This window comes from Seriola dumerili, unplaced genomic scaffold, assembly GCF_002260705.1.
Source record: "Seriola dumerili isolate Sdu_G_001 unplaced genomic scaffold, Sdu_1.0 BDQW01000003.1, whole genome shotgun sequence".
Taxonomy (NCBI): Eukaryota; Metazoa; Chordata; class Actinopteri; order Carangiformes; family Carangidae; genus Seriola; species Seriola dumerili.
Genome location: NW_019174258.1, coordinates 6,170,140 through 6,182,351, shown reverse-complemented (window position 1 = coordinate 6,182,351; position 12,212 = coordinate 6,170,140). Strand labels below are relative to the sequence as shown.

Below are 12,212 nucleotides of genomic sequence, written 5' to 3'. Positions count from 1 at the left end.
CAGCAGTGCCAAAATAGAAAAATTAATATACACAACCGGGGTTATCATCGTCTAGTCAGCTGTGGCAGGTTTTCTGTCTCTGCTGTGAATGTAGAGTGTGTGTGTGTGTGTGTGTGTGTGGGTGTGTGTGTGTGTCTTACCAGGGTGAAGCTCTTGGGCGACGCTGCCCACCTCTTCACAGTAGTAAGTGGCCACTCCTGAACGACATCTTTGGTCTTCTCGTCCACTCTCATCACAGACTCTTTGGTGATTCCCAGGAGCCGCGGCACCAGCTTGTTCTTACTCTTCATCTTTTCCTGAAAGTCAAAGGTCCTCATTAGTCTAGATGATTGGTTGCCAAACGGGGTATCGAATATATACCCATTGTACGATTGTCCCGTCTTGATTTATATCTACAACATACTGTATAGTATCTTTCTCTCTGCAGGGCCCTTGAGCAAAACTTACCTCATTAGACCACATTGTATAAATAAAGGTAGAATGAATAAATTAAAACAGATGATCGACCCAAAAGACGCTGAACTCATGATGCAAACAAACCATTTTCAATGTCACTTTTAGTCCTTTCAGTGAACAATTCTGCCCATATTTATTTTCTTGAATTTTCATATTCCTCTGCCTGCTGAGGGTTTTACTGGAATCAAAGGCATTAAAGAAAAATTCAAATTCATATCGGCCTCACAGCATGAAACTCTAATTTTGCTGTCACACTGATCTGCCATGATGGGTATTCATCTGTCTAACCAGTAACAAAAAAAAAACAAACAAAAAAAACTTTTCTTAGTAAGTAATTAAAATGTCTGATAATGTCTTAACCATGTCTTTATCTGCCTGTCAACAACTCTCAACCTCCCCCTGTATTCACTATACCTCTCCATACTCAAGCTGCTCTCTGAGCCAGCACACAGAGGACTTTCCTTTCCCTTCTCCCTTTCATGGCAAGAGCAAACGTTTCTTCAGGAGCAGCAGTCGGGGAGCAGATGGACAGAACGTGATGGGCTGTGACGTGAGGGCAAAGAGGTGAGTTGTGAAAAAGTCCTGGAAGGCCTGTAAACTCTCTGGGGCCTCCAGGGGTTATGGGTTAGTGACTATAGGCTGAATTTTTTTTTCCAGGGTTATTTTTAAGATGCTTCTGCTCCACTGGGTAAGGTGGACAAAGGTGAGCAGATAAGATGTCAAACTGATCAAGGGGAACACGGATCCAAGGCGCAGAAGTGGGAGGATTTGTGTGAGGAATAAGAGGCGGAGTACACTGTGGACTAACAGAATTGGGAAATGTGCAAACAAGTGCAAATGAAGACTTGACAAGGTGAGCTACAATTTAATCAAGTTTTTATTTTTTTAGACTTCATGTTTGCTCTTATCCTCTGGTGCTGAAAGCTCCTGAAGCCAGGAACTGTCTGGCAGAGAGTCAATAACAGCAGCAAGTGACTTTATTTTTTTTTCTAGCAATTACCAGAAATGATCTCATTTTCTGCTCTCTTCTAAGAGCTCAGCCACAAATTCAGAAATGGTGACAAGTGGAAAGCAATTTATCGATGCTGACAGGGAAGTTTCCCATGTCTTTATGCAGGATGTCGTCTGTGCGACAGATGATGTGAGGGAAAATAAAAAAAGAGTGTCACTTTTGTCATAGCAGCTCCACAGGTACTACAACTAGCAATCAGCAAATTGCTCCTATCAGCCTGCATCTGCTGGCAGTTGGGACTTATTTGTCCCAGGTTTGCCTGTGAGATGCCTCCCAGTCTCCCTCATTCACTCCACTTCCTCCCCACTTGCTCTGAAATAATCTCAGTGCCACACTCGGCTGCACAGACAACGTTTGGTTTCCATCCAGGAGCACGCTGAATTCCCTGCGGACGAGCTGCTGCAGCTGCGTGTTTGTATGTGTGTGTTAGTGAGAAAGTGAGACAGAGATGTAAGAGACGTATGAAGGAAAATGTACGGCACGCAAATCCCAGAGGGTTCCACTTCCTTTGTATACATTCGTCTGTTTCTATGTTTCGACATTTGTAGAGAGAAATGAATTATTTGATGTATCAAAACAATTTGTAAAAGGTTGGATTTGAGTTTTTCTGTGTTGTTTTTCTTGCCTACCTGCTAGTTTTTCTCATATTGATTTTATAACCTGATAGCATTGAATGTTTAGACATAATTTGAAACCAAGAGAGGTATAGATTTTTTCAAAGTTAGTCAAGTACATCAAAAGATCATCTGCAAATAATTAAGTTTATATTGTTGTTTACTTAAACTGACACCTGTAACTGATTTTCTCTGCCCGCAGTTCTATTACAAGGACGAAAAGGAGTGGGGGATGTGGACACCCCTGTCTAGTCCCCCTCTCTGATGTAAATTATCCAGACAGTAAATTATTAGTATAAACTTTAGCTGTAGGATATTTATATAACAATTTTACAGGTCACTGTAGAGGCCGCTCTACAGAGGATCAAATGCTTTTTCAGCATCAACAATCATCACTGATGAAGCTATACTGTGCGTTGTATTATTTCAAACCATGGTGTTGTAGTGTTCGTCACTGCCTGTTTTTAATGACTCCTGTTTGATTCATTATATCAGATCTGGTAAAACCTTTGCTAATCAAATGCTTATAAGTTATTAGTTAATATTTTATTATAACAAATAATTAAGATTTGAATTTTTCAACTCAGTTTAATCTAAAAGGATTGGAATTTGTTACAATTGCCAATAATGAAAATGGTCTACTTTCAAGACCATGGCAAAAGCATAATTTGTATAACAAAAGAACACGAGAAGCTTTGAAAGTTCAGGTGGATACAAACCATTTCCTCACCTGCTGGGTAGAGCCTTCAACCTCTTGATCCAGTTAACAGCGAGCCCACAGAGCAGATTTCACACTCAGGAGATAAAAGGCTCAGACTACATTTCAACTAATTCCAAAATCTGCTTCGCCGTTTTTTTTTTTTTTTTTAACAAAATTTATTTAAAAAAGGCACGGGTCTTCAGGCAAGTTTTTCACTTTATGAGAGTGAATGATCTTCTATTTGAATAATATGGTGCAGTGGTGCTTCATTAAAATGTTGTATTTTTGTAAAAGCATAGAGATAAATCTATGAAATTTCAACTTACCTTAACCAGGAAGAAGGAGACGCCATATGTCCGCAGAGACCGTGCCAGTTTGACATATTTCACTTTTGCTTCAATCTCTGTCATTTCTCCACAGTTCTTGTGTTCCTGTAGGTTAGGTTATACAGAAATGATAACATATATTGAGCATCTGAACAATTGGTGCACAAATGAAATGAAATTGTGCCTTTATCAAGAGAACAATGTGACCACACCTGGAAGATTTTCTTCTCAGCTCCTCTCTGCTTTATGTATTCTTTGGGTAGAAACTCCTTCAGACTAAGAGAGAAATTAAACACAGGAGAAGCTGAAAAAATTTATACACAAGTTACAAGTCATAATCTTTTCTGCTACAGCCTTAAACTTCAAACAAAAAATGATCAATTACATAAACTCCCAATGCTGGATTTATAAAATGAAGACAAATGTTTCTATTAGTACTTCAAGAAAGGTCGAGTTATTCAACTTTATTCAAATCAAATGAGTCATAACACCTTATATGGAGGAATCTTAACCACTGGGAAATCTCCTTTGTGGATACACACTTACTCTAAGAATCCAGGTTTGTGTTTATGCTCTATGTGAGGTCCAAACTGAATCTGGGTCTGAATGCCTCCAAACTCACAGGCCTTGTCAAATGATACGGGGTGAGAACCGTTTAAGATATCATCTCGAGCCTGAAAGACAAAACAAACTCTAATTAATTGGGTAAAGGTAAAAGAAACTGAACTTCAGAAGCCTTATACTATGGCTTCAGAGTCACACCTTTCTTTATTTATCCAAAAGTCATCTGTCACTGCACATTTTTGTAGCTGCTTGTCACCATTAGGCGATGATGAAGAAATGGATGGTTCAGTCTATCTTCTGGTTTGTAGGTACACTCTCTTCTGAGGGGGCCAGGGGAAACCTCAGTCCTATGTATGTCTGAACTAGTTGGAGCGATGATGTGCTGTCGACTCCATTAAGAATGTCTGGTTTAGCTTGAGGCACAAAAACTGCACCGGAGAGCCTCTGTACTTGAGACTGGCATGTTGCTGCTTCAGCAATCACTAACTGGTTTTACTGGGAAGTGAATAAAGAGCAACTTCTATGACAGCTTACAGAGAAAACAAACATGTAGAGGGAGGCATAAAAAAACAGTAGAGAGGGTCAGACCTGTACGTAAAGCAGATTGAGTTGGACCGGGTCCCGGGAGTCCACATTCTGGTCCGAGTAGAAGAACTTGCGTCTGAGCAAAAGCGTCTCGTTCTCGTCCACGCCCTGCTCTCTGAATGTTCTGCTGTGGTCAAGCCAGTTCACTGTAAACACAAAACCCAGTCACAGGGATCAGAGATAAATGTATCTGTGGTTATTTGTTAGATATGTAAGATCTTGAGCATTACCCTGCTTGGCTAGAGTCAGCCATTTCTAAAAGTCCTAATTTATTACCAGCTTGGAGGTAAAAACTATACTTTTACTCAGGTGCTTCTCTCTCACCACTCTACCATAATGTCTGACTGATGGGAGTGAACCCTGTTTTTCTCTTTGTTCAAAGTTTTTTCCATCTTCCCCAAGGAACTCTGAAGCTCTGTTAAAGGTAATATAGTATGTAAGTTTTCTCTGCTGCCGAACATGGTTTCTTGCCAGGAGCTGCTGGTGGTGGTGGAGTTGATAATGGTCGCTTGCCAAATGTTTCAGCCATCGTTGTTCTTAAAAGACAAGAGGCTAGAATGGACCGTCTGATCAGTGCTGCTTCTTCATCCTCACATGCTGAACTGAGGGCAGACTGGACGCTACAGTGACTCAGTATCAGACAGTGATGAGACGAGCCGACCGGGCTGGAGCTAGCTGGTTAGCATGCTCATTTCAGTAGAAGAGAAGAATTGATAGAAATAGAAGCAAAACAGGAGTTGACATTGGCGTTACTTTCCACCAGTGGAGACAAAGGAATGAAGTTTGATGCTGAACTTGCAACATTTCTTTTAGACCGCTAATGCTGGCTACATAGCAATAGCAAAAACATATAGGACCTTTTAAATGTCCATTGACTTTTTGTCAGCTCTATGACCAAGGCTCTTTTTACCTGGGCGAGTTTGTCCAAACAAGCAGCTCAAACATTTTAAAAACTTCATATGCTTGTTCATATGCTTTCTGAATCTAGGCTCCAACATAATAATCTCAAAGGTCTTGTGATCTAACATCACTGTGAAGTATGTAATGCTATGTGGACAGGTGTCTTTCTAAATTGTGTCTAATAAATTGAAATTGTCAAACCGGGCTCCAGTCTGCAGATTGATCAAAGGAAACGCGCTCTCACAACCTTAACTGTCAAAAATGCTTCTTGTTCTTAAAATCTGTAGTTCATCCAGCGTCCAATTAAATTTAAGGTGGGATTTAGCTGAGTGGGAATGAATGCAAGATGGGATGGAAAAGGCACAATCTGACCTGGGATCATAAGTTGTAGATGTACTTCTCCCAGTGAAAGATGGTAGATATTACAGGTAGCTGTTAAGACGGGCGCAACATGGCCACTGTGTGATGAGCTTCAATAGGTAACAGATGACCGCTGTCAACTACACCAACAAGTCAAATGCAATTCTACTGTTCTCACAGTCATCATCTGTGTGTAGTTTGGCTTTCAGCTTCTCCATCTTCCTCTCGTCTCGCAGCAATGTCCTGTCTTTCTTCAGCGTACCCATCCCATCCTCCTTCTTCTCCTCTACTATCTCCTGGATCAGAGAGTATTCTTCATAGTTGGTGATACCTGGAATCAAATAGGGGGAAAAAAGTATCCCTGTCATTGTCATCATGGACTCATGTTTAATTTTACATTTAATGATTATTTTCTTAATGTTTTATGATCATCTCTGTGTGTGTTTCAAAAGTGTTTGTGGACAAACAAAAGCAATAAAAATCATTAATTTGATGTATTTAGATTATATATATTTCCCAGTCATAGTGGCAGCATGCTTCCTGAGCAGACTGGACTGGAAAGACACTTTGAAAAAAATTCAACATTTGCTAAGAAGAAATTCCAGCTGGTGAACCAGGGGCCATAGATCAGAAATGAAATTTAGTATGATCTGATTCAAAGATGTTTTTTAAATATTGGGACACAGATTTTTAATGTATGGATGTTTAATTACCAATAAAGAGCAAATGAGATAAAACTGATATAGCAAATGTGGGGGAAAAAAGGCACAGAATGAGATAAGGGCTAGTAAAAGAAAGTATGTACCTATTCTACTGCATATAGTCACAAGCAGCTCTCCCACTGTTTTGGAATCGTCCACCATGATGGTTTTAACGGCCCCATCCAACATTTTGATTTTCTGGGGCCTCTGCTTCTTCTTATATTCAAGGATATCCTGCTCAAAGACAACAGAAAAAAGAACAAAAAAAGAGAGTCAATAAGAAAGGAATGCAAGTATTAAATGTAGGAGAAAATGTGAGAGAGATGGGGAGAGAGAGAAAGAGAGGGGCTGTAAGTACCCACTGAAAAAAATGATCAAATGTATCCAGGTTGCGTGGAGCGAGGGGAGAATATAGGCCAGAAAACCTTATTTAACGGCTGCCTATCACAGTCCGCTGCTCCCTTCCAATCACAACAATGAGGAGAGATTTGGTTCAGAATAATTGGTCACAGTCATGCCTTCTACCTGGGTTGCCTTTGGTAGATTTGAAGACGAGAAACCATTTAGAGCTGCAAAACCAAAAACCAGAGAGCTACATGGATACGTAGAGAGCCAGAGTCGGTTGGGCCTTTGGCAGCAGGGATCAGAGACTTTAAAACAAGCTGGCAGCGGATCTACAGCTGGCTGGGGCACATTCTTTAAACTCACTTTTGAAAGCTCCCTTTGATGTTTCCCATTTTCTTGATATCCAATTTTATCCTGAGCTTTTATTTTCTCGTTCTACTTTACTGTTTTTTCTTTTGCTCCTGTACAATTTGCGTCTGAATTATATTGTACATCATCTTTGTTCCCAGTTGTTTCCAAAACGGCTTTGTTTTAATTGTCTTTTGGTGGATTAGTAAAGTATTTTTAATTGAAATGAACTGTTTTAATTTCCTCCACTATAAAAGCACTTTGTGAACTATTCAAACAAAGATCATTATATAGTATTAGACCTCAGCAGTTTGCAATTAGAGCATCAGGATTCAAACATCAACAAGTTAAGAGGTTAATACAACACCAACTGAATGTAAATCCAAGTGGGTTTAGGACATGAGGAGAGTTTGTGTGTGTGTTTTCAGGATGGTACAATGAGTTCCACTGTGTGCTATTGTTGAGTTTGTCCAGGTCAATGTTGTTCTCCAGGGTTTCAGTCACACATTGCTCCCAAGGTAAGTCTGTGTGTGTTTAACTTTTGCCACACACAGCTCAAGGTAAACAATCCCTCCATGGTAACAGTCATTCAGAGCTTGTTTGAGTGTGTGGGTTAAAACAAGTTGATATATTTACCCCATTGCGGAGCATGTAGTAGTCCAGTGTCCTTCCAGACTCCAGCCAGATGCCTTTCCTGGGGTCTTCATCAGACAGAAACAGACCGTAGTCTGAAGCTGGAGCAGTGAGGAGAGATATCAGCATTTAAAAGACTATTGTGGTGAAAATGATTCCTTATGCCAGGATCAGACTACAAAATATCAGCTCCTGTGTAGTGGCGTAGTGGAGGGCAACCGCTGAAACATCTGAGATGCCTCACAACATCCTGACAAAAATGTTTTTTTTTCTTGTTTTTTTATACCATCTCTTTACAATGGGTTTTGTTGATGTTGGTCAACAGGAGCACCAAGCGATCGTGCACATTTGTAAAATGTGGGAAAGCAAAAAAACGGGGAATGATGATGTTGTCATGGCAAAAATATCCATTATATTATATTCCAAAGACAAAAATATTGTGTCGTCTAGTCCTGGCTTGACCTTATCACACAATATTACATGTTACACAAGACTGAAAAGAAAGAAAGGAACCTGTTATGACAAGACCTAAAAAAAGTTGTTGCATAAGCGAAGACAAATTAAAAATAAAAGTCTGCACACAGATTTGATTGATTCCGATGCTGAAAGCATCAGCACCAGTTTGTGAGCCCCCCCACCAACTCTATTCCCAAAACAGTCAAAGTCCATCCCATCCAGTGTCCTGTTACTGTGCATTTAAAATAAAAATAATTCTCACCCTGTCCGGTCTGAGCCTCTGGGACTCTGTCTCTGATGATCCTACAGGCGTCGTAGACGGCTGTGGAGGGCTCAAACTGCATCGTTTTCACGACATTGCATTGGCGAACGCAGATTTTCAGTGACAACGCCACCATCTTGGCAGGCAGTGTGGGCAGGGGCTGCGGATACACCTGCACAAAAAAAAAAAAAAAAAAAAAAAAAAAAAGGACAGAAAGAGGAGGTAGAGTTTATTGCATGGCACGAGTCCAGGAAGTCCATAACTTGAGCTCAGTGATGAAACTCATGGACTGTGATAAATGAGCCAGATGTTGGAGGAGAAGAATGGCTTTTCTGTTGTTATAGCGAAGGCACATGAACTTTAAACTCATAGCCTGTTACACGTTTCTCTGGCAAATGGGATAATTGTAGATTTCTGAATTTGAACATACTAAACGTTACATTAATCCACTGAAGCATCACTGCTCTGCGTGATAAAACACATAACATCTTTTTTACTCCTCCACTGGAAAAAGCACAACCTTAGACCACTTTTATCTTACATACACACACACACACACAAGAAAAATTTCTTTTCCCCACACTGTCATAAACAATGAAATTTTATGAATGCGAAGAAAGTGCTAATTTGTGCACAGTGAGGCTATTGTTATGCTCCATAAAACAAAAGAGCCGACAACAAATTTATCACTTTTTGAAAATGGCCCATCTGGTCCCTGCTGGACCAGACAAAGACAATGTCTCTGAATATTCTGAGAAAAAGCCTTTAAAGGGGGAAAAATAAAGCAACAAAGCAATCCACAACAACTGGAAGTGGAGAGGCAATTCTCCACAATCTTTTTCATGAGGCTGCTGAAAACAAGCCGCTGTTTAAACATTGTACTTCTATAATCTGTTTCTTCACCAGTGACAAAAACATCAACAAGAGGCTGAACAAACCTCATCATTCTCACATACATATACACAGGCAGCAAAGCAATTTCTGGCTTGTTATATTCTCAAGATAAAGTCAGCATGGGCCCTACACTGTTCAACTAACAGCACGCTCCATATTCTCTTACCACACCTAAAGTTAATCACAAAAATATCCCGAACATGCTGGGAAAAAAAAAAAAAAGCTGTCAACCTGCTACTTCATCTGTTCATGGTTACGTAATACACACATCACATCACTGCATAGACTCTGAATTTCACTAAAATTGTTTATTATAGGTTGAAAACTATAATTAGTGGTGGCTGTAATGAATATTTTTATAACATATAATGACAATTTGAAAAACAGCATGAGTATTTGAAAGGGTACATTGGGAGTGATGAACCTACACAGAATCATCAGCTGAATCTGCAGCTCCCCCTTGGCTTTATGGAGCTTTATAGTGAGTTTCAGCTGATTGTTAAGCTGTCCAGACCACAATTTACTGTTTTTGTTCACTCTCACCCCTATAATGCCGTTTCACGCCGTAGCAGGCAGCTGTTTTTAGTGAAACAGCTTTAAAACCCACTGTACTCTACCAACCAAGCACCAATCAGTAGACAGACACAGTTAGAGACCAGCTGGTGAACAAACACTGTGGAGCATTTAGCTACTAAAGAGTTGGAAGAGACCAAAAATAGAGTGAATCCTGTACTTACAATCACCAGGTGGCCTGAAATACAACTCCAAATAAATGTTAATGTCAGTCTGTAGTTAACTGCTGATGTGTAAGTTCACAATTAACTTGAAAGGTGATACCATGTTAATGTTGTGTTCACATTTTGCTCAGAGAAAAATCACTTATCGCAGGTTTAAATATAAATTTAAAAAAAAATGCTGGAATATGAAGCTTGGTTTCAACACTGCTGTGATTCACAAAGACTAAATACAGGGAAAATAAGGAGAAGAGAGCTGTGACCTCCCCAACAGGGCACCTCCTGTCTGGGAACACAGGCCTCCTCTGTGCCGGGGTCAAAAGGTCAGAGGTCAGCCCGGGCCATGGCTGAAGTACACAGACGGCCCCTCATCTGCTCGGCTGGCTTCTGACCCTGACTCAGACGTTCAGAATCTGGTTCCTATGTGAGATGTGTTCACATGCAGGAGCGAAGGTGTTTGTCTGGCGCACCATGTTGACACTCCTCTGCAGTACCCTGAAGCTAGTCATGGTAATCATACAAGTAGACATTATTTAATGATGCATGACTAGGTTGCCAAAAGAGCTTGGCATTTTTCTCTACTGTGGAACACACTTGTTTAAATACAATATCGACAAACCAAAAAGAACATTTCAGGCCGCCTCTCAAAGATGCATCTAAAGCCAAACATTAACATTTTTCTCTGAGTACATAAAAATAAATTTCTGATCTTCTTTTGGGCTTAATAACCGTCTCCACTGGTGCACTACTTTTTATTGGAGCTTGTAAATTTCTCAGTTATTGCTCTGGGCTCTGTCTCAATCAGTCCAGCACTTCCACAGATCTCCTGTTGATAGAGGCTGGAGCAAAGCCAAACGCTTTCCTCGCAATTGGCTGTAATTCACACTGTCAAGAGCCTCACAGAACTTAAAGGGCAAACACCATCCTAAAACAGATACGAGCAGTTATGCTAGTGATTGTGTACTGTTAAATCCTGAATTTGCCAGAATGAAAAGTTCTCTCTCAACGGAGCGATCATGACGGGCAAAAGTCTCAGCGGTGCCCTTCAAACACCAGCCCTAAAAGCTTATCCGTTGAAAGGAAACAACAAAAGCGACTTTGTGGAAACACTGACAGGCCTTACGATGATTTACAAGTATGTGAACACATTTTTGAAATACTACAAATTCTGTATTGTATGAATCCACAAATCATCTGCATCTGTTTCAGAGTCACGGTTATAGTTTTTCTTTTCCCCCCTCCCTTTATCCGTCTTGATTCGATCAGACACCAGAGCCTCAGTGGTCTGGTTTCTACCTTTAGGTGGTGTTTGTTAGCTTCAACAAACTGAGCAAAACCGCAGAAATAATGTGGTTTCCCTCTTTCCGACTGTAATCGCTTCGGCATTGGCCTCTACAAGCCTGAAGAATGGTCAGACAAACAGCAGGAAGAAGGAGGGAGATAAGGGGAAGCAATGAGGACAGAGAAAGATAAACTAATAATACGATGAAATGGTTATCAGTGGAACCACCAGCAGGCTCAGCTGGACGACAAGGTATGAACTGTAGAGAAAGCTCAGTAATGGCTGCGTAATTGCAAACACAGAAATCACTTTTTATTGATTTTCACATTAAGTTTCATCATGGTTCAACATCGGTAACGTGACTAGCTTTGCTGCAATCCACCCTCCCCTGAGCTGCCTTTTCATTTCACTGTAATTGTATTTGTAACGTGAACCCAGTGGGTCTACAGTGCAAGTTTAATGAATTTTTGACTTTTTTTTTTTTTTTTCTTGTGACAATGTCTCTCCATCTAATTCATGTAAGCTGCTTACTGAAAATAATAAGAATGAGATCAACAGGTGGTACAGTTGACAGTGCAGCTTTAATATCTGCTACATAAGAGCATGTTGCTGAGCAAGACCAACACGTACAAGCTCTCTGTCATTGTTTACACTGGTTTCTTTGAATGATGTTTCTGTCACCCTTCTTCACCAGTCTTTTGAATGACACAATTTACAATATTTACAACCAAGCGATAAAAGGAAAAGGAAACTGTACTGCTCTGCAGAGTGTGCTAGTCCTTAATTCTGACCTGTGTCAGTGTTGCTTTATTTTTTAATGGCTTGGATTTGTGTGTTCGACAGTGAATAACTCCAGATCTGAAGTTTTTAAACTGTGATGGTACGCGAAGAGAGACACAAGGTAGGACTCTGTGATGTTGGGTGTGGTTGCAGGTGCAACAGAGCACACGTTTCTAACCACACCCACCGCTGTTGCTGGCAAGGAGGTCAAACAGAGAGGGCAGCGAGACTCTGCTTTTAAGCCTGCTGTTAAGCGACTC

At 40.4% G+C, this 12,212-nt stretch overlaps 1 protein-coding gene across 1 annotated transcript in view; it reads right to left on the bottom strand.

Moving 5' to 3' along the window:
• The window catches only part of LOC111218754 (talin-2), a 50,973-nt gene extending 42,575 nt beyond the window's left edge, over positions 1-8,398 (bottom strand). The window contains exons 1-9 of the mRNA XM_022741203.1: positions 8,263-8,398; positions 7,548-7,645; positions 6,323-6,452; positions 5,696-5,848; positions 4,261-4,403; positions 3,655-3,782; positions 3,321-3,384; positions 3,109-3,213; positions 141-296 (exon numbers count right to left, since the gene is read on the bottom strand). Of these exons, the coding sequence (XP_022596924.1) occupies positions 141-296; positions 3,109-3,213; positions 3,321-3,384; positions 3,655-3,782; positions 4,261-4,403; positions 5,696-5,848; positions 6,323-6,452; positions 7,548-7,645; positions 8,263-8,398 (1,113 nt within the window). The remainder of the gene's footprint in view (positions 1-140; positions 297-3,108; positions 3,214-3,320; positions 3,385-3,654; positions 3,783-4,260; positions 4,404-5,695; positions 5,849-6,322; positions 6,453-7,547; positions 7,646-8,262) is intronic.
• Between the last annotated feature and the right edge of the window lie 3,814 nt (positions 8,399-12,212).